This window comes from Electrona antarctica (genome assembly GCF_951216825.1).
Source record: "Electrona antarctica genome assembly, chromosome: 12".
NCBI lineage: Eukaryota > Metazoa > Chordata > Actinopteri > Myctophiformes > Myctophidae > Electrona > Electrona antarctica.
In genome coordinates this window covers 44,171,105-44,197,247 of record NC_136793.1, presented here as the reverse complement: position 1 = coordinate 44,197,247, position 26,143 = coordinate 44,171,105, and the positions used below count along the sequence as shown (strand labels likewise).

The window sequence follows — 26,143 nt, the reverse complement described above, 5'->3', positions numbered from 1 at the left end:
GTGAGTGTCGCTGTCGAGAGCTAAGGTGTACATTTCAACAGTGCCAGTGTCATTTCCATTACACACTGCGTCTGGAGGTGGCAGGTCTGTGAGGTCTGGGGGGCTTCTGTTTCAGTACGTGGCAACAGAGGCCAGTGCCACATGAGAGGCCACTGCTAGCCTCAGGGGGATTTGGACTTGGATAGCACATCAGTGAGTGAGAACATTGATAATGACTGCCAGTTCCAACAACAAACTGGAGGTATACCGTATTACCGTCCAATGCCCTCGCTAATTTCCTCCTGTGAACAGACTAAAATTGAGCATCTTTAATTAGTTGAATTATTGAATATGTATTACACCGCTCATTAATATTTTACAGTGAAAAGTGAATAATGGAGAACAATGGAGGCTATTTTCCGCACACAGAAAGCACATTCAGTGTATATTTTGTTTACATTGAGTTGCTCTGTGCTCAATAAGGTTACAGTATTCATCCAGATCTATACGACTGATGTTTCCACTGGCATTTTGTTTTTGTTTACCAGTCCATTGTGGTCTAACCCATATTTCTGCTAACTGCCCACCTTCACCACCAGTGCCCGGCCTCCCCCAGGTGTTTGGCCATTTGCTTTAAGTGCACAGATCCCCTTGTGCTCCATGCTTAACAGCTGCCAATACACAGCCAGGTCCCAGGGTTCAGACGGCTTTCTAGCAGCCCAATAAAGAGCCCCTGGAGTGGTCTGACGAGAAATCTCGCACCTTTCGCTCACATTAGCCATGCAGCATGCCCTTTTGATGCCTTAATTGGCCACTTTGGAGTGGTTTGTAGTGGTTAGCACCCTTCGGCTGGAAAACAACCTGATGTCACAGAAGACCTAGAAAGGTGTCCTCCCAGATCAGACAGAAGTGATTGCTATGTATTGACAACACATCCATCGCAATTTGAATGTATATTGTCATTGCTGTGCGCTGGGAGAAAGTGTTAGAGGGTACAACGTCCATCTCTTCCGATGAATGAGAACAGTATTTGATTCTAAAGTAATGCATATGAACTAAAACACTGAAAAAAAGCGACTCATACCGGTAGGTGACATCAGTTTTGTTGTATTAAATTATTTTGTCACGTAGGTTAAACAATAAGTCTTATTTAAGGATAGAGCATACAGATTTGTAGTACCCATATTGTTACAATCCCTCTCTGAACACCTCTTTAAATTAGGAGTGACAGTCATCTCACATCCTCAAACTAGTGGCTGTGGGGGAGCACACATTTGGCCTGCTACATAAGAAAACAAACCTCAAATTTAGCTTGCCTGGTAAAGGGGCAAATGACAACTTCACAGCACTTCATAAGAAACTTCTGGAAGTTGCTAATGAAGACTAATGACTTCCCTCGTGTCGGAGACTTCGCACTACAGTGTACAAGCCCATTGGCCACAATGTCAATGGTCAGCAGGGTGGTCTGTCAGGAGAGAAGAAAAATAGCAGTGATACACAGAAGAGCGAGACACCTTTCACTCCAGGCTATATTTCTTAAGAGAACTGTGTTGCCATTTCTTGAAAGGCAAAGCTTCTCATTAAAAACTGTAATCATGCATGGCCATTTGTTCATGATCCATGAAGAATTGGTAACAGCAGAAATATTATTACAATATTGCACCACATAGATTATACTTCAACATTCTCAAAGAGCCACAATATATGTATACTCTGACGGGGAAGTGCATAGAAAGGCAAACATTTGTCTAATTAATATAGAAATAAAGTAATTTGAATGCTAAAATAATATGTAGCACTGGCAATTTGACTAAAATGACTACAATGTAACAGTATTTTATATTTTATTTCCATTGTAGCATGTTGCTTAAACATTTCCCATCCTCATTTGGATCCCATCCTCATTTGAATGGATTTGCAAGTACAGTTCAAAAATATATTTCCTGTGGAAATGGACAGATACATACTGAAATATTTGCATCTTACCCAGTTCTCAATTGACACTACAGCCATTAATATATAAATATATGTAAAAGACCTCATGCAGTGTTAGTTTGTATGCATTGTTTTGAAGGCATTTTAATTACCACACAGAACAGATATGTGTTTCTCAATATTTTTGGTTTGTGACATCTTGAATCAGTCCAAAAAAATAATAAAACAAAACAATTCCCCTCTAAGTAGCCTGAGCTAAGAGGGGGCAGAAAAAAAATCCTGGAACCCAGTAACCTCCAAGGCTAAAATGTTCGTATCACAACTGCTTCGCTCGACAAAAATGAGTGACTGAAAAAAGTGACGCTGTTGTGCGACAAATTTGGCCTTTGGCCATTATACATTCTCAGAAGACTCTCAGCACTAGAATAGAAAAGGTATCTTACACCAAAAAATACAAACTCCCAACAGGTTTTCTCAAAGGTGAATATCATTTACAGCCATTGATTTGCATGCTTTTGTTTTTTGAAACTCTGTTTTTAGACAATCAGTAAATGTCCTTTTTGTAGAAAACAATCTGTAAAAAAAAGAAAACGAGAAAAAAAAACATTCGGTTGTCTTCCTCTGAGTTAGTCCAAAATTTTGACAAACTTACCAAAATGGATCCACTGTAAAGGCATCTATATAGAAGGTATTCCATACTCATTTCAATTACAATGAATTTAGGAATTATCAACAAAGAAAAAAGACCAAATCAATCTACCCATTAACTAGACCTATCAATAGTTGACACACACACACACACACACACACACACACACACACACACACACACACACACACACACACACACACACACACACACACACACACACACACACACACACACACACACACACACACACACACACACACACACACACACACACACACACACACACACACACCCTGCCTAACTTAACACCCTGAACACTATTTAAAGCAGTCATCGTGGAAAAAAATATTTTTTGATAAAGTTATGTACAAAAGCTAGTTTGCAATAATTAAAACCAACTCCATATCATTCAGTGCGATGCTGGTGTCACAACTTCCTCCTAGTAAGTACCATTCCTCTTTAGCTACACAAATGCACACGAAAAAACCAAAAGGGACTAGTATTACAAGAAAAACAGTACAAATATAAAACCAAACAAATATTAAGTGACAAATAAAAGACAACCCATGTGTAAAGTGTAAACATATCCAATCTGCTACAGGTTATGAGGCTGTGTGGCCTACTGGCCATGACTGACAGGTCTTGAACTAGGCTGATTGTACTTAATTTCACCTTAGTGTCCATTGAAATGTCATATACAAATAAATGCCAAGTGCATTTTAATTCTCATGCCTCTGTAAAAATGGTTGGCAGCAGTTAAGTAGTATTCTAACAACATGCCGCCGAGCAAACGTCCCGACAAGAACACCTCACTGACCTCAGGTTTGGGGATGTGAACTTCTCAAGGATTTAGCTGCAGGTCAGAGACACAAGTAGCGTGCAAACAAAGTAAGAAAAGATGCTTAAACAAAATGACTGGACTGCCACAAAATAATAATAAAATAAAATAAATCAGCCAGTATCTAGGTGCTGAATTGTTCTTTCGTGGGATTTCCCTGTTGTCATTGAAGGCATAGTTAGCCAATATATGATACATGTGAACAGCACATTACAGACATGCTGCAGAAATACAGACACTAGCTGCTTACACACCGCTCACAGCAAGAGGAAACCTGTCACAGCACAGACAAAGAAAATACTGCATCTGTTCCATTGGGGAGGTTCTTTCTTTCTCCGGCCCCAAGAATAATCTGTAAATACACACTTAAAAAGAGAGAATAATGGCATTTAGAGATTCTTTTAGCTGCAGTGACAGGTACTGTTCTGTTGATTCAAGGGGCCAGGTCAACGCAGTGGTGCTGCTCAAAAAGAGCGGCCAGACTTCGGCTCGTTTTTTTTTTGCATTCCACAGAAGGCCGAGGATCGGAGGAGGCCGTGAGTCCGTGACGACGGACACAGCATAATGACATGTAATGAGATGTCCTCAGATGTCCATGTAGTCATCCTCCTCGTCCGACTCGCTCTCCAGGGACGACTCTTGGCTGGAGGTCTCCTGCACCTCCAGAGCCGGCTGGCTCAGTGTGTCCTTCTTCACCGTGGCCGCCGACTGGGACGACAGGATGACGTTCTGAACGGGAAGGAACAGGGGTACTGGTTAAGTGTTATATATTCAATGGCTGGATGGAGAGGTGCTTACACACGCACGCGTGTACGCACGCACGCACGCACACACACGCACACGCACACACACACACACACACACACACACACACACACACACACACACACACACACACACACACACACACACACACAGTGTTTCCACACCTAAGCACAAAACGGCCGACAGCCGCGCACGTCTTACGCTGTCCGCAGCTTATTTTCCGAGTTTTTAGACAGCTGGTGGATGGAAATTAAGCTCCACCTCCGCAGATGACTTGCGGAGGAGAGCGTTTCCGGGAATCTGGCCGTCGCGCAAGTCGTCCGCGGAGGTGGAGCTTAATTTCCATCCACCAGCTGTCTAAAAACCCGGAAAAAGAAGCTGCGCACAGCCGAGAACGTGCACGGCTCTTTTATAAGTCTGGCAGCACCTACACACACACACACACACACACACACACTACCTTGAGCCTCTGCTTGGTTTCTTCCGAGATGCTGCCTTTGGGTGAGAGTAAGGTGGGCGTGGGTGGTGTTACTGTGATCTCTGGGGGGAACTTGGTCACCGTGGAAGGGATAAAAAGCTTTGGCATGTTGGGGGGGATCCGATTCCGGATTCGATTGGGATCTGGAAGTGTAGACCGCTCACCACTGCTGGCATACTGCTGCTGGTCTGATTGAGAGATAAGCAGAAATTAACCTAATGCTGGAGTAGCACATTCATTGGATGCAGTATCACTGGTGGAGAATGTGCAAGTAAAAAGTGGCACATTTATGAGACGCATCACCTGCCTCATTCCATGGAGCCACAAAGGGCCTCTCCATGAACTCTTGGTACTTTTTCTCATTTTCATGTCTATGGATGAGACATTACTTCTCTAGTCTAGACCAGAGGTCCCCAACCACCGGTCCGCAAACCTTCTCGCGGCCACTGGTACGCGAGAAGGGAATCCCAAGTTTTCCCAACCGTCACCAGGATTTTCCAAACAGCGGTGAAAAATTGACTCCGTTCGAATGAAAATACCAAGGATTCGTCAGCGGACGCGTCAGTGACTGATTTATAAACGGCTTCGAGTCTGTGTTACTTCTGTGTTGCGTAGCGTAACAGTGACATCACTGTCCAATCCTTGGTATCTTTACCGTTCATGTGTGCTCAGCGAGCAGCAGCAGTAACAACAAGCTGTAGGCTATTTTGTCACGCTCGCTCTAATGAAACAAAACACGGTGACGGTACAAGATTATTATTTCATGTCAAAACATTATCAAAAGTATCAGAAGATGATGTTACCCAGGTAAAGTAATGCGTCACTCTGCATGTTTAACTAAAGTTTTCCACACGTCCAAAGTCATTTCTGAAAAAGACATAAGCCTAACCTTTTTTAATTATACTATCATTGTTGACATAACGCCATTTAGGTCAATGATACATCATTATGTTGCGATTTAGCCTACTTAAGCGTTATTCATAGTCTGATTTATCGTTGGTGAGGTGACCACCGCAACTACAACATGACGCCATGGAGCCGCTGTGAAGAGCCAACCACCGCTCTCCCCAGCCCTTCTCTCTGTTTTTACTCACCACCGCTCCACGTTATTACAGCTCCGGTGGTCACCTCACCACCGAAAATCCAGACAATGAATAGACCTATAAGTCAAAGGCCGGGGACCCCCGGAAATGCTTTGGCAATGTCTCGGGACCCCCGCCCCGCCCACTCCCGACCCCCGATATAAATTGACTGCTTCAATAACCTTAATAATAGAGACTACACCATACCGTAAATAAATACTGAAACCAGATATAATCATTAGGGAAGGTGTATGCATGTACTACATGTGTACTATATGTAAACTCTTCATTTCCATTCAGTTGCAAAAAAAAGAAAAAAAAGTAAAATGTTTTTTTTGTAAAATAATTTGGGGACCCCCCAGAATAATTTGGCGACCCCCCGCGGGGTCGCGACCCACGGGTTGAGAACCCCTGGTCTAGACCACCTGATGTGGTTAAAATGTACAAGGATGTCATGCCTGTCCATTTTTACTTTCCCGTTGTAAGCTGCAAGCTTCTCTGGCCACCTGATGTGGTTAAAATGTACAAGGATGTCATGCCTGTCCATTTTTACTTTCCCGTTGTAAGCTGCAAGCTTCTCTGGCAAATGGGTGAACAGGAACAGACGGGACTCCTAGCTTATACAGGACCATGTACTTCAAAGGAAAACCCACGCAATCAAACTGCTTCATGTTTGAACAAGGTTTATAAAATAACAGGTGGCCTTGTCTGTGATAAAGGATAGAATACAGGCAAGTGATTCTGTCTATGCTGAAAGAATGGGTTGAGATTTCAGCTCAATTTGTGTCTCCCATTGATGCCTGAGGCCGAATCTGGGAATGCCTTCTAGGGCCTGACCTAAGGTTTCTGAAATACTTCAAAATCGGATTATTTTAAAAGAAAATAGTTATGTTGCTACATGTATAGCAATAGCTGATGAGACACAGAGAGCGCGCCGGCATCAAAGGTAGAACAACGTATAGGTTGCACCAGGCATCAATGGGTTAAAGTAAGAACACCACAATGTAATACATGAAATAAATAGAAATAGTCATCTAGGATCATAAGTAAACTAAGAACCTTTTTTTGAACAGTAGAATATCTGTACAATGAAACTATAAGTAAACACTATAGTAAACACTATATTTACTAATACTATGTCTACATAATATGCTATCCAAATTACATATTTTTGCCTTTGCATACGCCTGCAAGGTCATCGAGGCTAGGACAAGTGAGAGTTTTCAGACTACAGACTTCTAAATTGCCTTAAAGGGGAATTTCTCCCTTTTTTTTTTTTACAAAAGTAAGTTGATAATTATGTATATTGACCAAAAATAAAATAAAGATATAGGAGCTGAAGCTGGAGCTGCTGCTGGAGGGGTCTAACGCTAGAACTCCTATTCAATCGCGCAATTGGTTTTTGTTTACATCTGTTCTAGATGATGTGACAGCAACACTCCATGCATTGTTGACAATGCACTCTTCCTGGTCTACGTGAGCTGATTTTAGACCCCTCCAGGAGCAGCTCCAGCTCCAGCTTCAGCTCCCCTATATCTTTATTTGTTTTATTTATTTTTTGTCAATAACTCAATATACATAATTATCAACTTACTTTTGTAAAAAAAGGGTTAGGGAGAAATTCCCCTTTAACCAGCCGGTCGGACTGGGTAGGAACCAGCAAAGTGGAGCTTCTTGATAATCAAATTTGAACACATTAACCTGCCAGGTATTAATTAATTCTTCCATCACTGCCAGTGGTGGAAACACATAAAAATAACACCTGTGTGAAGTGAGGGGCGCTCTTATCATCGTACATCATGACGTAAAACTAAAAATAGACAATTCACCAGCAAAGCCCCGCCCTCTACCACTTAGACACTCCCACTTGGACACTTTCCAGCCGGGCTCATTCATTCCAACGTAAATATCATGGATTTTACACATTAAATACTGGTTCATTTTTAGAACTAGACCATCAAAATCTCTTACAAATCTGTCAATAAGGCCTGTCATATGCACTGGAAAAAATATGTGCATGACATTTCTTTTATACAATATTTTATCATATAGGAAAACTATTGGTGGAGGTTTGTCTAACCCATGTTATGCTTAGCTGTGATCATAGCAGTTTGGGGAGGTAGGTCAATTTGCTCGTCCACATATGGCGTAAATTCTCCATTCATTGTCAATGGGATTTTAACCTTTGTGTTAAAAAATAGACGATTTGCTCATCTACATAAGACATAAATTCTCCCTTCATTGTCAATGGCATTTAATGTTTGTGTTAGGACAAAAATCTACACTATAGCTAATATAGCCCCTCAAAAAGTGTGAAGTGAGGGGTGCCCTTATCATCATACCATCATACATAACATTCCGTGCTCACTGCTCAGCCAATCAAATCATCACAAATATATCATTCCCGCCAATCACTTTTGGCGTCTTCACTTTTCTGCCCTCACTTTTATCTTCAATATGTACTTTGCTCAGCCAATCAAATAATCGCCATGGGGTGATCAGCCAATCATCAGCCAATGTTTGTGTTCACACAAACACACAAAGCTGGCATAGGAGGGGCTAGCGCCCAGCAAAAATATAGTAATGCAGCACTACTTACCACTGTATGACTGTGTGGCACTACACGTGGCGGGCTCCTCCTGGTACCAGCCAGCCCCTGCAGCGTCTTGCCCAGGAGAGACAGTGGCCATCTTCATTTGTTGGCAAAGGTGAGACTCTTGCTGGCGGTACGACAAGCCTTCTGGGGGTTCCTCTCGCTCCTCTGTAGATACATCACAAGGTCACAAGTTCACAACAACCCAGACCAGAGGTAATAACACATTCCCATCGTTACTATAGGCGGGATTGTGAGGCCAGTGCCAGTGTAATGCGCAAAAAACGCAGAAGAAGAGACCACTTCTGCCCCATCTGTAAGTGATTGCCCTCCATATTTGAGCCACATCCTCATTCTAGGCTGTGTATCAACGCACGTATTAACTTTCTTAGCGCGATCAAAGATTAGGGTTTTATAACAATTTACAATTTACAATTTAGGCATTTAGCAGACGCTCTTAATCCAGAGCGACTTACAATAAGCAAGAACAAAAAGCATGGGAATACATCACATATGTAAAAAGCATTTATCGCGAAACATGCGTAAGCTAAGAACGTGACTAGAACATATCTATATAATGACACTATACATATAAGGTCCCAAAGATCGCAGTTTGTCTCATTTTGAGGAGAAAAGGGACTATTAAGCGTGTGCGCGGTCACGTGCGATTGGGATGTAGGTGTTTCTACCATGGGAGTAAAAAAAAAATAATAATTTTAATGCTGGATTAGTTCTTATTAATCAAATCTCGTAATCTCGTGGATGGCACAGTGGAGTACAGTAGCTATTCACGAGATGATCTCATTCTGGCACAGATTCGGTTAAAGGAGAATTCCGGGGTAGTTGTTTTCTTACCGTAAAAATAATAAGACGGCAATATATCCATTAACCACTGGTAGATGCGGGACCGTGCACGGCGGGTTAATCGCTAAATCACTTATCACTCGAAAATTATATTTTTTACATCTGTCGTCTATGATGTCTGAAATGCGTCCAGAGTTTTGTCACAAATAAGCTTCAGCCTACGGCGAGAAGCCGATAAGACTCCACCTCCCTGCATAAAGTTACAGCGTGCAGATTTATTTTTTGCCTATACCAGTGCTTAATGGATATATAATATCAGAATTCATCAGAATTTGGTAAGAAAAGGGCTACTCTGGAATTCTCCTTTAAGCATGATTTATACAGACTTATAACAGAAATCGCAGATCTACAACGCATGCTTTCATGCGTCGTGAGCGTGGCTACGTGCGGTACCGGACACTGATTTAAACAAATAACTAGAAGTTCTAAACTAGAACTCAGGCTTCATCAGAGGCATCGACATGTGGTGACAAGGGGTGATTACATACAAATAGTAACTTTAAACTTTGTTGTTGGTGCTAGGCAATACCACATGTTCTAACATTCCATGTAGTGCAATGCAGCAGGTTACTGAAGGACGGACGGACAGACAGACAGACAGACACACACAAAACTGAGTATCCATAAAAAGCTTGTCCTGGGAGCTGCAATGAAATTGTATAATTGATGCATAACTCTGGAATTTCACAAATCATTATTAGAACAAGGTTAAATCTACAGTATGCACAACATTATGTCACATGCAGAAATGGATGATACCGACCGTGTTCAAAATTACACAGTGGCTTTTGGGGGAGCCCTGAGTGGCAGAACTCACTTTGCCACTCACTTTATGCATGCACATACCCTCTCTATACAGTTAATTTTATACAGATAATCTTTAGCTGGGACAGAAACATTATTCCCCTTTTGCAATGCCACGTGGATAGAGTATGCTGTTCATTACGTTGCCAAACAGCACAGAGCTAGGTTGCATCCCATGACTATTATTATGAGGTTAAATGTGAACGCTAGGGGTGGAAAATCCCATCCCCATGGAACCCAAATGACGACCCTGGGGTTCATGCTACTATTATACTGCACAATAAATTGGCTATCATTGTTTTTACAGCATATTTCACCCTGAACTTCTGTTTCCCACCCATGGAGGTAGATGCAAAAGAATCCATGGAGCAGTGCCCTGTAGGCCAGGTGTAGCTAATCAGTGCTGCGGTGAAAAGCAGCGTTTAATGGTACATCGCAGCTATGGCCGCGCCCAGGGCACCCCTCCGTGGATTCATGTATAGGGGCAGCCGTGGCTCAGGAGGTAGAGCGGCCACTTCGATCCCTGGCTCACCCCGAGTTAGTGTCAAAGCAATCTGGGTATTCATTCTGTTAAAAATCACACCCGTGTGAAGTGAGGGGCACTCTCATCATCATCTCGTTCCGGCCAATCACAATTTTGTGTCCTCACCTTCGTCTTCAATGTTTGTGTTTGCACAAAAAAAACTCAAAACTGGCTAGCGCCCCTCAAAAAAGTTTTTGCCTCTGGTACAACCTCCTTTTTGTGTTAAACAGGAACGCAGGTTTTGCCCCTCCCCCTTTTTAAGTCCACTTCCTCCTGGGTGCCTTCTGTGCTCTTCCTACTAACAACAACATTACATGTCTAAGGCAGAAGTGCTGACAGATTGAGAGATTAGTGTCAAAGTGTCCTTAAGCAAGACACAGAAACCCAAACTGCTCCAGGTGAGCAGTCTTGCATGGTTTCCTCCGCTTTCGTTGTGGGAATGCAAGTGTGAATGCACTTTGGATAAAGGAACTATATAAATGCACCATTCGACGTGTATAGATCCTTTAAGGAAAATAAGTGCCTGTTTAATGTGTTTATTCTCCCTGCCTGTGAGCTCTCCTGCTGATAAACTATCTTTACACCTGGGAAAAACAGAATCCATTCTCTTTGGATCTAATAGTAATCTCAGCAAGGAAAATGGCTTCTTGGTTAGAGTGGGTGACAATGTTATCACACGTAAAGATGAAATTACCTACCTAGGTTCCATCCTGGAGGCCAATCTTTCCGGTGATAAAATGGCCACCAACGTAATCAAAAAAGAACAAGATTCCTTTACAGGATCTCCTCACTGGTCAACAAAAACACCTTGAAGACCTTAACAGGAGCCCTCGTACAAGGTTTCTTTGACTATGCATGCACCTCCTGGTACCACAGCACCTCAAAGGCCCTTAAAACTAGGCTCCAGACTTCCCAAAACAAACTGGTCAGGCTCCTACTTGGCCTCACCCCCCGAACCCACCTCACCCCTGCCCACTTTGACAGGCTGGAATGGCTTAGGGTCGACGACAGAGTACAGCATCTTGCAATGGGTCTGGGTCTGAATCTTTTTCCCCTCACTGTATGTTTCTTTTCCCTTTTTACCTCCTTTATGATGAATTCCTGTTCTGTTCTTTGACTATATAGAAGTGTCTATTTGTACGTCTCTAAATGTTTTGATGAATTGAACAAGGTGGACCCTCTTGTAAACAAGTGTAATGCTTAATTGGGTTGTCCACTCACAGTTAACAGTCTTTGTATTGAGTTTGTGCTTGAAATGTACTGTAATTCTGCAAACAGATAAATATTTCAATCAATCAATCAATCAAAGAGAGTAGTATAAGCGATAAGCCACTAGAGGTCATAGTTTAAAGAGTATTTTATAATGGCTGAGGGGCGTAGTGAGCCTCTCAGCCATTATAAAATAGGGCAAACTATTCTAAAACAGTCATAAATATGTCATTATGTGTGTTTCACTACGTATGTGTGTTTCACTACAAGAACTTCTACAAGAAAGTAGTTCCTGGCTACCAGGAAGAGCAACTTGCTGACAGACTAGTGGCTGTTTACTTGTGTTAAACATCAACTTTTCCCAAACAAAGATAATAGAGAAACAAAACTTAGTTGTAAATGTCATTGCAACTAAGAATAGACTTCATCATTTTTAAGTGGTGCAACTACTTCAAGGATCAGCAATGTATGTCTGTCAGAGAGAGAGTGTTGCACTGTTGCCTGCTAATTACAATGTGGAGCGTGCGTGCATGCGAGAGACAGAGGGAGGGAGGGAGGGGAGGAAGGGAGGAAGAGAGAATGCCACAATCTTAAGGCCTCTACATAGTCCGTTTTGTTCCTTGCGTGGGGGAGTCAAACGGACACAAAAAACGAAAGCTTATTTTATACATATATAGTCGCTCCGTCGCTTGCGTCGGTCTATTATAATCTTTAATGTGCAAGCATCTACTCGCCCACTAGATGGCAGCTGTGACACCCCCTGGCACCTGCAGTTGGTCGATTTTATTACATGCGGATGCGATGCGTCAAATATGTTTAGATTGTATAAACTGTACAACGTGCCACTTTAATTTTAAGTGGTGCAACCACTTCCTTAAGTGACTATGTGTGTGGGTGGCTGGCTGGGTGGGTGGGTGCGTCTGAGCACGAAAACAGCTTGGTTGTTTTTCACCACCTGTGCGCAACCTAACACACACACAAGCACATATTAACTGTATATATGGTGATTTTGTGTGTGCCAGTATAGTAAAGTGACAGTACAGTACAGTAGAGGGTACAGTAGAGGGACTGTTTCGGACGCGGGCGGCTCGCCGGAATCGGGCCGGCACCCTGGGTGCGTTCCCGCGTATTTTGCTAGTGCTGTAATCAATTAATCATTGCGTTCACACGGGCAGATTGCAGTCTACCATTCATTGTCAAAGGAAGCCGCTAGTGGATGATCATCAACAGAAAACACGGTTTGTTGGATCACGTAACTGACGTGACGCAAGGGAGAAATTTCTCTCACCCTCCGTTGCGTATGTATTCTTGCGTCGATTACGTTCGACTCTGCAAGGCACTTTACTTGTGAGAGAGTGTTGTCTGCTAATTCCCCCACACGGTAACGGTCATTTCTCAACCGTTTCGGACGTGGTCACGCGAGGCGGCTCGCCGGAACCGGGCCGGCATCCTGGGCACACACCCTGTGGGTCTGGAAGTTCCGGGGACCCTCACACAGAGTTACACCACTCAGTTCAAACGGGTGTGATTTTTTTTAAAGACAGATTTAGCTACTAAATTTAACTTGTGAGCTTCTTGTATAAATGGCAAGCCTGCCTAGCTGCTTAGCCTGGCAGCCGGGAATCCAGCACAGATGGTTTGCGAGGGATGGGGATCGCTTGGTTTCCGTACAAGCCCCGCCCAAAGCCCCTCAGTCGCTCGCCGTCCCACACGGCCGAGTCTTGTCAAGGAAAACAAGCGTTCCCCTTCCCTGGCTTGTCACAATTGGCCGGATTCCAAACCCTCCCACCCAAAAATGTGAGCCATATTTATGAGAGCCAACACCAACAGACTGCTACTATGGTGCTGAAAATAGCCTATGGCTGGATTGGCTTCATGTGTTTTTCAACAACAAGCCTGCTTCTATCCGACGGTCAAAAGACACTTCCCTACGACGCTTTCCAACACTTGTCAGTGCGGTGGAGAGCTACAGTTGGAGGCCATCGATATTGTCCTTTTCTTTTTGCTGAGGTTTGCGTGATCTGCGCAAAAGGACAGTTAACCCATTTTGGGCGGGAACCCCTTTTGGTGTTTTAAACATTGTTATAATTTAGCTATTGAAAAATAGCAGATCTACAAGCTCATAGCGCGCCACCGAGTGGCGCGCTATGAGCTTGTAGGTCTGCTATTTTTTTTAAATCGTGAAAATTTAGAAGGATTTTTTCAGGATTTTTAAAAGTTTTGAGGTCAGGCCTAAATGGGTCAAATGATAAGGGACAATATTGGTGGTACCCAACTGTACCTTTACTGAACAAACACTGGGGGCAGCAGTGACTCAGGAGGCAGAGCGGCCACTTGGGAATCGGCTAGGTGACCGACTGGGTCCTTGAGCAAGACACTCAACCCTCACGGTTCCCACACATTTCGACCAATGAATTTTCAAAACGTTTCCAAAAAGATTTAATCAGATTTCCAAGCCTATATAGCAAATCATTCAGCGCAATGTTGAGTCTCTCACTCCAGTGCCACCAAAACACGCTCGTCTGCCTGGGTCTGAAAGGTCGCCAGTCGCCACCAGGTATTCCTAACCGTAACCCAAGTAAAACTATGGCTAAACCTAGCCTTATTCCTATAACGTAACCTCAGTCAAACGAATACAAGAACCACTAGGGGCGAGCAGTCCGCAGAAAGGGGGAAAAAAAGAGGGGGAGTGTGTTTTGGGGCGAGCGTTCTGGTTACATAGAAGAGGCTATAGAATGGTATACTAGAACAGGGGTTAACGTTTTTGCTACAATAACCTTAATAATAGAGACAATACACCATAAATAAATACTGAAACCAGATATAATCATTAGGGAAGGTGTATGCATGTACTATATATTTTTTTTCTTTTTTTTATTTGGGGACCCCCCAAAATAATTTGGCGACCCCCCGAGGGGTCGCGACCCACGGGTTGAGAACCCCTGTACTAGAAGAACAATGGGTTCCATCACAGATCAACCAGGTACGTTGGGAAAGCTGGTCCACTCATCACACAAGCAAGACAGTGGTCAACAGAGGTAAGAATGAGGCACTGGAGCAACTCATTTTATCAGAACCTGACGAAGATGTAATTCATATAGAAATGTTATCCCCTTCTCCACCTTAGCGGTACTTTCCTGTGTTTTTTTCTGCAAACGTTAATAAAGTATTTAATCAATCAATACAAATATAGTAAAATAAATGTTGCTAAACCACCTATCCTAGGGCATAGACACATAGACTCACTCATTATGGCATTCGACCATAATTCTTTCCCCTCTTAAGCTACTCTTTCACTGACTTGAAGTGAACAACGATAACAGACACTCGTTCACATTCACTCATGCATGTAGACAGTACTGCCCGAGACCACCTCAAACCGCTCAGTAATTTACTGAACGTTTGGATGTGGTTTCGGTCAGTACTGTTCCTGATTCAGAGTGAGCAACGCAGTAAATAGTACTGGACAAACGGTCAGTACCGTAACGTTCCTGATTCAGAGTGAGCAACGCAGTAAATAGTACTGGACAAACGGTCAGTACCGTAACGTTCCTCATTCAGAGTGAGCAACGCAGTAAATAGTACTGGACAAACAGTCAGTACCGTTCCTCATTCAGAGTGAGCAACGCAGTAAATAGTACTGGACAAACGGTCAGTACCGTAACGTTCCTGATTCAGTGTGAGCAACGCAGTAAATAGTACTGGACAAACTGGTGAACAGATATTTTAGAGAACTGTACGGAATGATTCAGAAGACTGTAAAGAATGATAATTCCCATCACTATTTGTTGTGTCACATGATTGATTCAGATCTACAAACTTACAACGCATCACGCTGCAGCATGTTGTGAGCTTGTAGGTCAGTTCCTTGTCATGTGGTGTATGGTTTACAACTGCACACACATATTAGTATTACAGGCAGCTATTATTTTATTATTTAGTTATTTGTTTATTACTATCTATCATTATCTTTGCTTAATATCTGGTTATAATTTGTTTGTATATTTCTTTGCTAAATAGTCATAAACAACAGTTATAGGCCAGGAAGCTACAGGCCGATCCTTCAGCTTCCTTTAAAAATGTCAGGGGCCTCCACGTGACCCAAGACTAAAAGTTTTGTCAGTGACATTCCAGGGATGATACTGAACCTGGAAAGTACATGTGAGAACAGGCACAAAACAGCTGCTAGTATGAACGCCCAACTACCAACAGCTACAGCAAACTCTGCATTCCTCTGACAAGAGACTGTAGATCTAGTGGCAAACAAAGTTATGAGTTTATCTTCTTTGCTGCAATTATAATCGTGTATGCATATAAGAGATCATTTATAGAGTTTATTAGGATCCCCATTAGCTGGGGCATAACAACAGATACTCTTCCTGGAGTTCACACAAAACATAAAAACATGACATTCGACAAGACATTACAGGGCAATGATATAAAAAAACTGAAAAAAGTGAAATATTTCCTGCCTCACTAAGGTATGCTATTGTGTATGTGCTTCCATGGTCTCAGAATGTATATAGTTTTATTGTTTATTATTTTTTGTCAGGTGAAACCTGACATACAACAGGCCCATTTTTATTAGCGACCTAGTCATGATTGACTGCCCCCTAAACCAATGGGAGACTGCACCACCCGTGTAGCCAATCACGTAGTAGCGACCTAGTCATGATTGGATGCCTCCTAAGACCCTGCCACGCACTGCGGAAGTCTGGCAACACCACAACGCAAGCCACTCTGACCGCAGCTCAAAGCGACAACAGTTACTAATGTTATGAGCTAACTGCATGGGCTTCGCTCACACTGTCGAAACAGCGACAGAGCGCGTGTTCCGTCTCTGTTCTGGGGGGAGAGGGGGGGAAGAGCAGCTCGCAATTCATTCTCAATGGGAGTCACATGGTTTTGACAGAACAGCTCTGCTCGATGCGTGGGAGGGGGGCAGAACAGAGCAACAGAGCAAGGCTGTGTGATAGTGTGAGTGAAGCCATAGACAGCAGGAAAGCCATAACAAAACAGTGATTGAACCATGAACAGAACGTCAGAAACGAACAATGGCCGTGAGGTTGCGACACAGAAACATACACATTACAAAAATAATAATAATATGGGGGGGGGGGGGGAGAACGGAGACAGCGTTTGTTTCACCTGACAAATATGACTATGTCATCATTTCTTGTTTCTTTTCTGTGTTGCTTAAAAAAAGAACAAGATGGTGTTTTGTGAAGGGTTACAATTTTTAAGGTGGCCGTCCTCTGCCAAGGTTTTGTATAATGTTTCTGATTAACATTTTCCCCGCTAAAAAACGTATTCTGCATTATTTGTTGTTGCGACTCTGCCAAAATACGTATCTACGTTTATTCAGTTGTATAAATGTGTTTGATTCGATCTAGTGGAAAGGCTACTCACATTAGCCTTTCCACCCTCACTGTTGTTAGCTTAGACCCTGGGCTGCGCCATCTTGATGAATGCACGCGCACGCACGCTTTCAGACGCTTTAGTCTCCAAAACCCCCTCCCGGGCAGCATTTCTGGTCAAAACAGCGCTTATTGCACGGAGCCTGGCAGTGGCAGTAATGGCGTCGGCCACTGCTTCTCATGCTCCAGGAAAATAAAATCCCGTCGAGACAACACACACACCATTAAGCTGACAACATCCGGTTGCAGTGTTTTGGATCTTCAAAATAAGGGTTGAACGGCGCGATATCCTGGCATGTTATTAATTAATCCTGGCGGGGAAACGGTTAAGGTAAAACTATGTGGTAGGGCCTGGGCCATGGCTCAGCGGTCCAGGCACCTTGGCTGGTAATCCAGTCTGGCAGTGTGGCCGCAGGTTAGACTCCCGATCCCGACGGCCTTTACTGCATGTCATCCCAAAAGGCAAAAGTCACAAAAAAACAACAACTATGTGGTAGGATGTATACAGGAAATAATTATCCACTTTATCTCTGTTAATTCAGACCCACAATGTCATTGCCCCTAGGTTCAAATCAAATAGCTGGTGCTAGATGGTGAAATGCATAATCACCAACAGAACATTCATACGTTTATAAGCCACTTATTTTAAACAGCTCTGGGATTTCATATAGACATCAAATGCTAAACAAACAAAAAAGAAAAGGTCACAATTTTACAGAGACATCATTCTAACTTAATTAGGTGCCAAACAAAGAAAGCCCAATAGGCAAAATAAACCAGGTCAGAGATTATGTAACATTCAGTTGTGAAAGGCCAAGTGTGCCCCCTGCTGGTCAGACTATGGCTATGCACAGGAGATATCGCACAGCTGCACTGACACCCTCAAGCATCTCACACACACACACACACACACACACACACACACACACACACACACACACACACACACACACACACACACACACACACACACACACACACACACACACACACACACACACACACACACACACACACACACACACACACACACACACACACACACACACACACACACACACACACACACACACACACACACACAAAAGACAGCATTTGCCTTCTAAAACAAGGAGAGGAGAGGTGGTCAAAGCAGGCTATACACTGACCTGTGTGTGGTGGGGAGGCCATGGCTGCAGCAGGGTGAGAGGTGGTCAAAGCAGGCTACTGACCTGTGTGTGGTAGGAAGGCCATGGCTGCCGCAGGGTGAGAGGTGGTCAAAGCAGGCTATACCACTGAACTGTGTGTGGTGGGGAGGCCATGGCTGCCGCAGGGTGAGAGGTGGTCAAAGCAGGCTATACTACTGACCTGTGTGTGGTAGGAAGGCCATGGCTGCTGCAGGGTGACTGGCTGGTCTTCGGTGCTGTGGCTGCTCGTGGAAGACGGAGGAGGAGGCAAAAGGTCTGGGCACCTTGCCAGGGGGTTCGTACAGTACTTTGGCAGGCTGGCCGTCCTGGGCAGACAGTGGGTGGCAGGCGCCGTGGCTGAGCAGGACCGGCGTTGGCAACGAGGCAGGGAAGAAAATATCACGGTGGTCCTTGGCGTACTTAGGTGTGGTCGGGGCATCGCCGGCAGACTGCGGACACAGAGGGAGTAGCAGTGGTAATGAAGTGTGAGACTGACCTTGGTTATCCATCTGCAGTACCGATAGACACCCCCACCCACCCCCCGTACAGGTACAATGCTGAGAACTGCACATCCTCTTCCCTGGAGGCAGAGTCATAATTGTGCAGGATTCAGAGCCATGGAAACAGGATGAGTCACAGCCGATACCGCTGCACTTTTTCAGACAATACTGAACAACACCTATTATGCAATGCTGTCCACACTGGGAGGCTAGGATATCTTATACAATGTTGTGAGCCTTACTTTGCCCTGGACCTCGTGTCCCAGTGGGCTGGTTGGTTTTGATGATGACAACTCCAGAGCATGCTGCTACTTTCTTAAATGTCTTACTGTCTTGTCTTTTGAGGGCCACTCATAAACACAAGAGCCACACAAACAACCTATGACAACAGCCGCCCTGCTCCCACGGTCGCTGTCATGGCAACGCAGAGGAGCACAGTCAAAGGCAATGAATACACTTTTCTCCACAGTTTTACCCTCTAGTCTAAACGTAATCGACATTGAACTGGACAACATGCCATCTTCACGCATCAAAACTGCCCAAAATGTATACAAGATGAAACTATAGAAATTAGGGAAAAATTAATTTCACTCATTCCAGCACCTAGTGGACCATAGCATATCCCAATACACAATTATGCCACTGAAAGTTATATAGTTTGTTTTGGACATACAAGGTTTATACCTGACAATGTTACTTTTCAGGAAATGGAGAGTTAAATATGGTTAAATATTTATAAAATCCACAAAGAGTATGGCGTTGCTATCTTGCGTATGTCAATATTCTTCAAAAAAGATCAGCTATTCTCGCTATTTTTGAGCGAGTCCACTAGGGCATAAAATAGGCCAATAAAAATTGAGATACAAGGTTTCTACCTGACAGCTATCATATGTAGACTATTCCAATCACTGTCCATAGCACGTGACAAGGGTTCTTGCATACCGGATTAATGCCCAAAACATCAAAATTAACTATCAAAGTGTGCAACAGTTTTACCACCACGTAATGTACCAGTCAGAGCTTGTATGATGAGGCTGACGACAGAAATCACATGGAAGACCTACTCGCGTCAACCCCCCCCCCAAAAAAAAACACAGCTGCTCTCCAAAATACTCAAGACGGCAATTGATCTCCTCAACTATGTACAGGCGTCTCAGTCTAGCAAGTACCACCATGCACATAAAAGCATACACACACACAAGAGTTCTAACACTAGCCTTGGTGATTCACTTTGTCATTAATTAAACATACTATAGACAAATGCAAGCCAGTGCCCCAGGAAACACTATACCTGAAAACATAGATTTCATGCAGTTGCGTTGCGGGTTCCTCAGGTGTTCACCGTGCGATAAAAGTGGGCTGCCGGCAGCCTACCATAACTGTTTATCAAACAATGGTGGTTCTCTGCAATTACTGAGATGGGGCTTTAAATCAGCTTATCGCAGCTATGGATGTCATCGGAGGCTATGGTCATCTTTCAAACACAATAGGAAAGGCAGGCCGCCGACCTAACATTTTAATTAAATTGCCTCCCTAAACAAGACTGATGACAAGAGCTCTTTTGTGATGTTAAATGACTATATTTGTCCATAGGAAAAGCTCAATATTCCAACACAGGGCTAAGCCTGCCAATTCAGTGGGTGACACTACAGTGTGGGTTAGACGTGCGACTCCAGATGTGTCACTCACAAAAATGTATTTTCGCCTGCAAAAAGTGTTGACGTGTCACATTTCTCTAACGACACTTCACACACCACTTTGTCACCAAAGCATAAATCAGGCTTCAGAGGACAGGAGAGCAGGTGAAAGACGACGCTCCTTTGCCACATAATCGTTGCTGCTGATACTGTATATAGGAAGCAAAATAACATGAATAAAAAGGGAACACAGCGTAGCACAATGGCACCGCTGATACTGTGGCTAAGAACCATCGACAGCAGACCTATACTGACGGCTCTACAGTTGATACTGAGGCTAAGAACCATCGACAGCAGACCTATACTGACGGCTCTACAGTTGTGGTGGCTTGAAGTTGAAAGAATTAAGTCGTTTATCGAGTTTGGAACACAGGGACGCACAGACAGGGACTTTTGCATTTTCATATCTTAGCCCTCCAAGACCCCTGGATGAGTCACTCACATACTGTAGTTCATCTCATAAAAGCACCTGATGCACAGACAGACATAAGTAGCCATTAGATGGACTTCAAACATATTAAACCTCACTATGTAGAAAGTATATCAGGGACCATAACGGAACACAAATATGACCACATGAATATGATTAATTGTAATCTGTATGCAGTCACATGGCAGTGACCCAATTACATCCAGTAATAAAGTCCCTATTCAGTATGCAGATGCACCTGGAATGTGCTAGCTAGCTAGATACGCTATTAACACTTAAGTCCCAACTCCCATTCATGCACCTGGCAAAAATAATAATAATCTTCTCTCTCTCTCATATGGCAATACTTGCGATGCATCCCATGACATGTTTTATAAACATACAATGCATTATATGATTATGATGATGTTTATTATCATGCTGTATACGGTATTATAGTTTTAAGAACTATATTCATAATGCTAACCATAACACATTATGAAGCAGTTTATGACAGTTTATGTGGTCAGCTTATAGCACAATAAATGTCAGTTCTAAGCTCTCCTAAGACTCATAATACACTATAAACCCTTTTATAATGACTTATACATTTAAGTATTCATAATATTCATAATTACTGGTCACTCAGACCATTTCCAGGATCATAGTTTTTCATAATTAGTGGCTTAGGCTTAGGGCAATCACACTATAGTAATGGCTCGACTTTATTTATAGAGTACCACCCAAAAATGTTGTATTCAGTAACACCAGTACAGTAAAGTCCGGATAGAGTATGCAGGCTCTTTGATGAATTAAATTACACCAATGTTCAAAACATTGTTTCTGGTTGGCTGACAGATTTGACACTTAACGATAGTTAGTCTTTTCTGGAAAGAAAAAATAAATCTGGAAAGAAAAAAATAAAACAAACGAAAGGGAAACTGATGAATACCGGCAACTTTTGTGACAGAATGCAATTTAAAAAATAAATGAAGCAACCTCGCCCCGCGTGCCTCGAGTGTAGAGGGTTTGATGATGTCAGACTCAGATCGACAGTGTCGTGATCCTCATATATGGAGATGGCCATATGTGGAGCGAGTCACGAGGCGTGATGTCACGATGCGTGATGTCACGAGGCGTGATGGAACGAGGCGTGATGGACTGACAATCAAATCTGGAGACATGAGTGACGGACGGGTTTTTCAGGTTTTCACAGTAATCTGCAACCTATGGTCGCAATGATAATAGTGCCAAAATGCAGTTTTCTATGCATTTCGACATCACCAAAGTGATGATTGCAGGGATGGACCAACATCGGCCACCCCTGTGCCACGCCACAAGCAGAGCTAATAATAGCAGGATATCCATGCATAAGATTATTCAGAGCTCCACTGCTGAGCTGTGTCCAACAGAATTGGCACATAACTCTTCACTGCTAAACAAAGTTCAGCACAGCAGGACAGTAGTCATAGTGTTATAGTTCATGTTTGTTTCCCAAGCTTTCTGGCATGTATTGGGTTATCCTATATACAGTATGGTATACCCCACCCGCATGGCATTAAAAGAAAGTTAAAACCAACATTAACAATTGTGTGTGAATACTATTTGAAGTCGACTCATATCTGTTAGTAAGTCTACTGAACTGCTCTTACCAATCAGGCCTCTATAGGCCTCCATTGCCATTATTTACCACCCAAATAAGGCAAACTGTGGAATGGAGTAGACAAGTCTCCAAATAGCAGTCAGCTCTGTGTGTAATGTATTGTTTTATTAAATACATTTTGTTCAAGAGTCATAGAGTAATCTAAAACTACAATCTAGACAACGCTGACACACAGTCAGAGTGCATTAGTGAGGCTTTTCCTGGATGTTACTTTCCTAATCCCATCTGAATCCATAGTCTAGGAGGTGATGGACACTGAATCAACCAGTGATGCTATGGCTGCTGAAATGAAGCTGATTAGACTAGCTGATTAGAATCTAATCAATCATAGCTTATTATGAGAATGTGAACAATAAAGTACCCATTGTGATATCATCTAATCATTAGATGATATCACAATGGGTACTTTATTTCCCCCAATATTAAAGTAGCAGTTATAAGCTCAACTTGCAGTTCAGTTTGCTTTGTCTGTTATTGCCAAGACCATCAACATACTGCGTGGCTCCTCCTACAGCTTTGCTGCATGGATGCAAAGCCTGGGCTTTAGGAGAAATATCCAGTCAGTTGAATAAACCATTGTTAAGTATCTGGAGTAATCAAGGGCAGATCTAACCCTTGTCCATTTTAGAATACGGTGATACAACCTTGTGTGAGAAAGCCTAGAACAAGAGCTAACAACACCCACCCGGTAAGAACATTGATCACATTCTCAAATCTGTTGATTTGATCCCTTAACACCGCTGGAACTCTTCAACAGGTTTCAGTAATCAAAAGAAAATCAGGACCTTGGACACTAAGGGCAGTATTATGCGTGTCTTAAGTACCAGGTCTTATTACTTACTAGGTCTTATTACTAAGACCTGGAGGCGTGATCAATGCCATTTGGCTATTCTGAGTGGCCAAACAGCATTGACCACGCCTCCAGGTCTTAAGTTAAGTAATAAGACCTGGTACTTAAGACACGCATAATACTGCCCTAAATGTCTGAGCTATTGTTGCCCTGCCCCATGCATGTGTGCCTTGTGTGGCAGCATCAGGAATGTCTGATATTGACTTTTTTGCCGATATCCGATATTGTCCAACTCCTAATTTCCGATAACGATATCAACCGATAGCGATATATGCAGGCCTTTTCACCAAAAGTCAACTAATTGTCAGGTAACAGCACATATCTAATAAAATAAAATACAGTGACTATAATATCACAATAATATCAAATACAACTAATACAATAATCAGTGATGTTAGGTTTTCAATGAAGTGAGTCCCAGGACTCACTGGTGGTCATTTGAACGAGTCCCTAATCTAGATCTTGGTCTATTTGACAGTGGAGAAGCATAATTGTCTTGATGTTATTCTTCATGTCATGACTATGAAATGATTGCATAGGGCCTAAATGGAAACGAGACCGCAAGGACTATTTTTGGTGCTATCCCTTTTGGATCCCTTGTTTGACTGTACTGTCTATTACATTAAAGGATAATGCCACACTAGACATTTTTACTGAATTCTGTTGATAATGTGTATATAAATAAATAAATAAATAAATAAATAAATGCATATATATTTGGGGAGCTGGTCCTTTAACCCATTTAGGCCTGACGTCGAAATTTAAAAAAAAATCTTCTAAATCATGACAATTTTCTGAAAGATTTGAGGCACATTTTAACGATTTTTAAAAAATAGCAGACCTACAAGTTCATAGCGCGGCACTCGGTGCCGCGCTATGAGCTTGTAGATAGGTGTAGGTGTGTGTGTGTGTGTGTACACATGTGTATTTGGAGTGCGGGCATTCTATAAGACACATGAAAATCCTTGAAGTACAAATTACCATTATTTAAAAATACATAAAAGTTAAAGATCCGGTGTAGCTGATGGTTTTGTTTTTGAATGCCCCTCAGTCCTGTTACCATGGTGATGACTGGGATGGGGATGATGTATTGACTACTCCGCAAACCCTACTTCACAGTGAGCGCAGAGCAGACTGCTTTCTATGCGTGTAGCATCTCAAGTTTCATTTCAATAGATGGTTGCAAAGTATCTCTGGATAGAGCTGCATGTGCACTGTACTGTACATGGTAATGCCGAAGGTGTCGCACAAAATAATGGCTGAAATGTCGCACAACGTCTTGTGAGCGTGTGTATATCAGCTATTTTCGATCTTTCTGTAGAAAGGATGACGGCAACAAAAGAATCAAAAGAATCTGAGAGGGATGGTGTTATGAAGGAGTTTGAGGAGGCTGGTAATAATGGGTACAAGTGAAAGATAGTGGTAACTAGCATGAAAGAAATGCAAAAACAGAAGAAATGTACGCTGGTGAGATAATATATGAGGGGTGTGCTGCGAGTATATTTGAATGAGTCCGATTCTGCTCTGTGTGAGAGTTAGGGCAAAGAAAGGGGGAAAAGTAAGTGTGTGTAAGTGTGTGTGTGTGTGTGTGTATGTGTGTGCGTGTGAGAGGGGGGGCGGGGGGGTCCAGTGTTTTTACCTGTCTTTGAGCAGAGGTGGCCAACTGTATCTGACAGAATTTCACAGCTTGGTCCAAAGCTACGTCCTCGTCAACCTGAGAGAATGAACAGCATTATTATTATTACCTAATTAGACAGATTATGAGGTTGTAAATGAAAGCAGGGCGTATATACTGTACAAACAATTATGTCTCTGTTACATATTACATAATGATACAAAATTATTCTGTGCATTTCATGCTAGTGCATTTACTGTAACCATCTCACGGCTGTCCCCATGGGCAGCTGTGACCGTTGCATGTCGGTAGAGAGACAGGCAGGCTCTAAGGATGTACTAGTTTCAGAGTGTTCTCTGATATCAGTTTTTTCGATGGCAACGAACTGACCGCTTTGGTTTTCCGAACGACTCACTAGAGACTAGAGAGCACTCCATCTGTACTAGTCTCCTTACTCTCCTTCAAAAAGAGCACTTACAGGTGCAATTCGTAACTGGACCCTGTAAAAAGTCTAAATGACCACACACACACACCTCAACTGTTTGCTGTTTTAGCATATTATTGTTTGTCTTTAACATCCTTTTGTATGAATCTGCAGTGTACCTCTTTTTGCAAACTGTTAAAGTATTCAATCAGTCAAAAAACAGAAGAGAAACGAAGGAGCCAAGGAGGTGAAGGCACAGTCGACAAGAAAGCGAGCAAGAGAAATGGATACTGTACACCCCCCTATTGTTTGACAGAATTCATTAAAACAAATGTATTTATATTAAAATATATGAGCGTTTGTAATAAATTATATTCTGTTGTATGGTTTTCTGTAATAGGTCCGGAGTTATTTAACACGGTCTGCTCATGCGAGAGGCAGAAGGGGGTGTTGCCAAGTTATAGCTATCCGGTTGGAAAGCACCACTCGCGTGGCGGTGACCCAGGGGGTAGAGGCATGGCTGCGTGTAAGCGTTCTTGAGCAAGGCACTGAAACCTGAACAGATCCTGATGAGCGGGTTGGTGCCTTGCATGGTTTGGTTTCCTTTGTCGCCAGTGTGTGTATGTCAAATACACTATACTGTAAGAGAAAGGAAACGGTCTGGGTGCTCGGAACTACGC

General features: G+C 42.9%; 1 protein-coding gene across 1 annotated transcript in view; it reads right to left on the bottom strand.

Annotated features, from left to right (window-relative positions):
• Positions 1–1,651: 1,651 nt before the first annotated feature.
• The window catches only part of cabin1 (calcineurin binding protein 1), a 79,152-nt gene continuing 54,660 nt past the window's right edge, over positions 1,652–26,143 (bottom strand). Inside the window, exons 34-38 of the mRNA XM_079515541.1 lie at positions 25,064–25,138; positions 18,487–18,754; positions 8,329–8,490; positions 4,630–4,835; positions 1,652–4,133 (exon numbers count right to left, since the gene is read on the bottom strand). Of these exons, the coding sequence (XP_079371667.1) occupies positions 3,990–4,133; positions 4,630–4,835; positions 8,329–8,490; positions 18,487–18,754; positions 25,064–25,138 (855 nt within the window). The 3' untranslated portion in view covers positions 1,652–3,989. The remainder of the gene's footprint in view (positions 4,134–4,629; positions 4,836–8,328; positions 8,491–18,486; positions 18,755–25,063; positions 25,139–26,143) is intronic.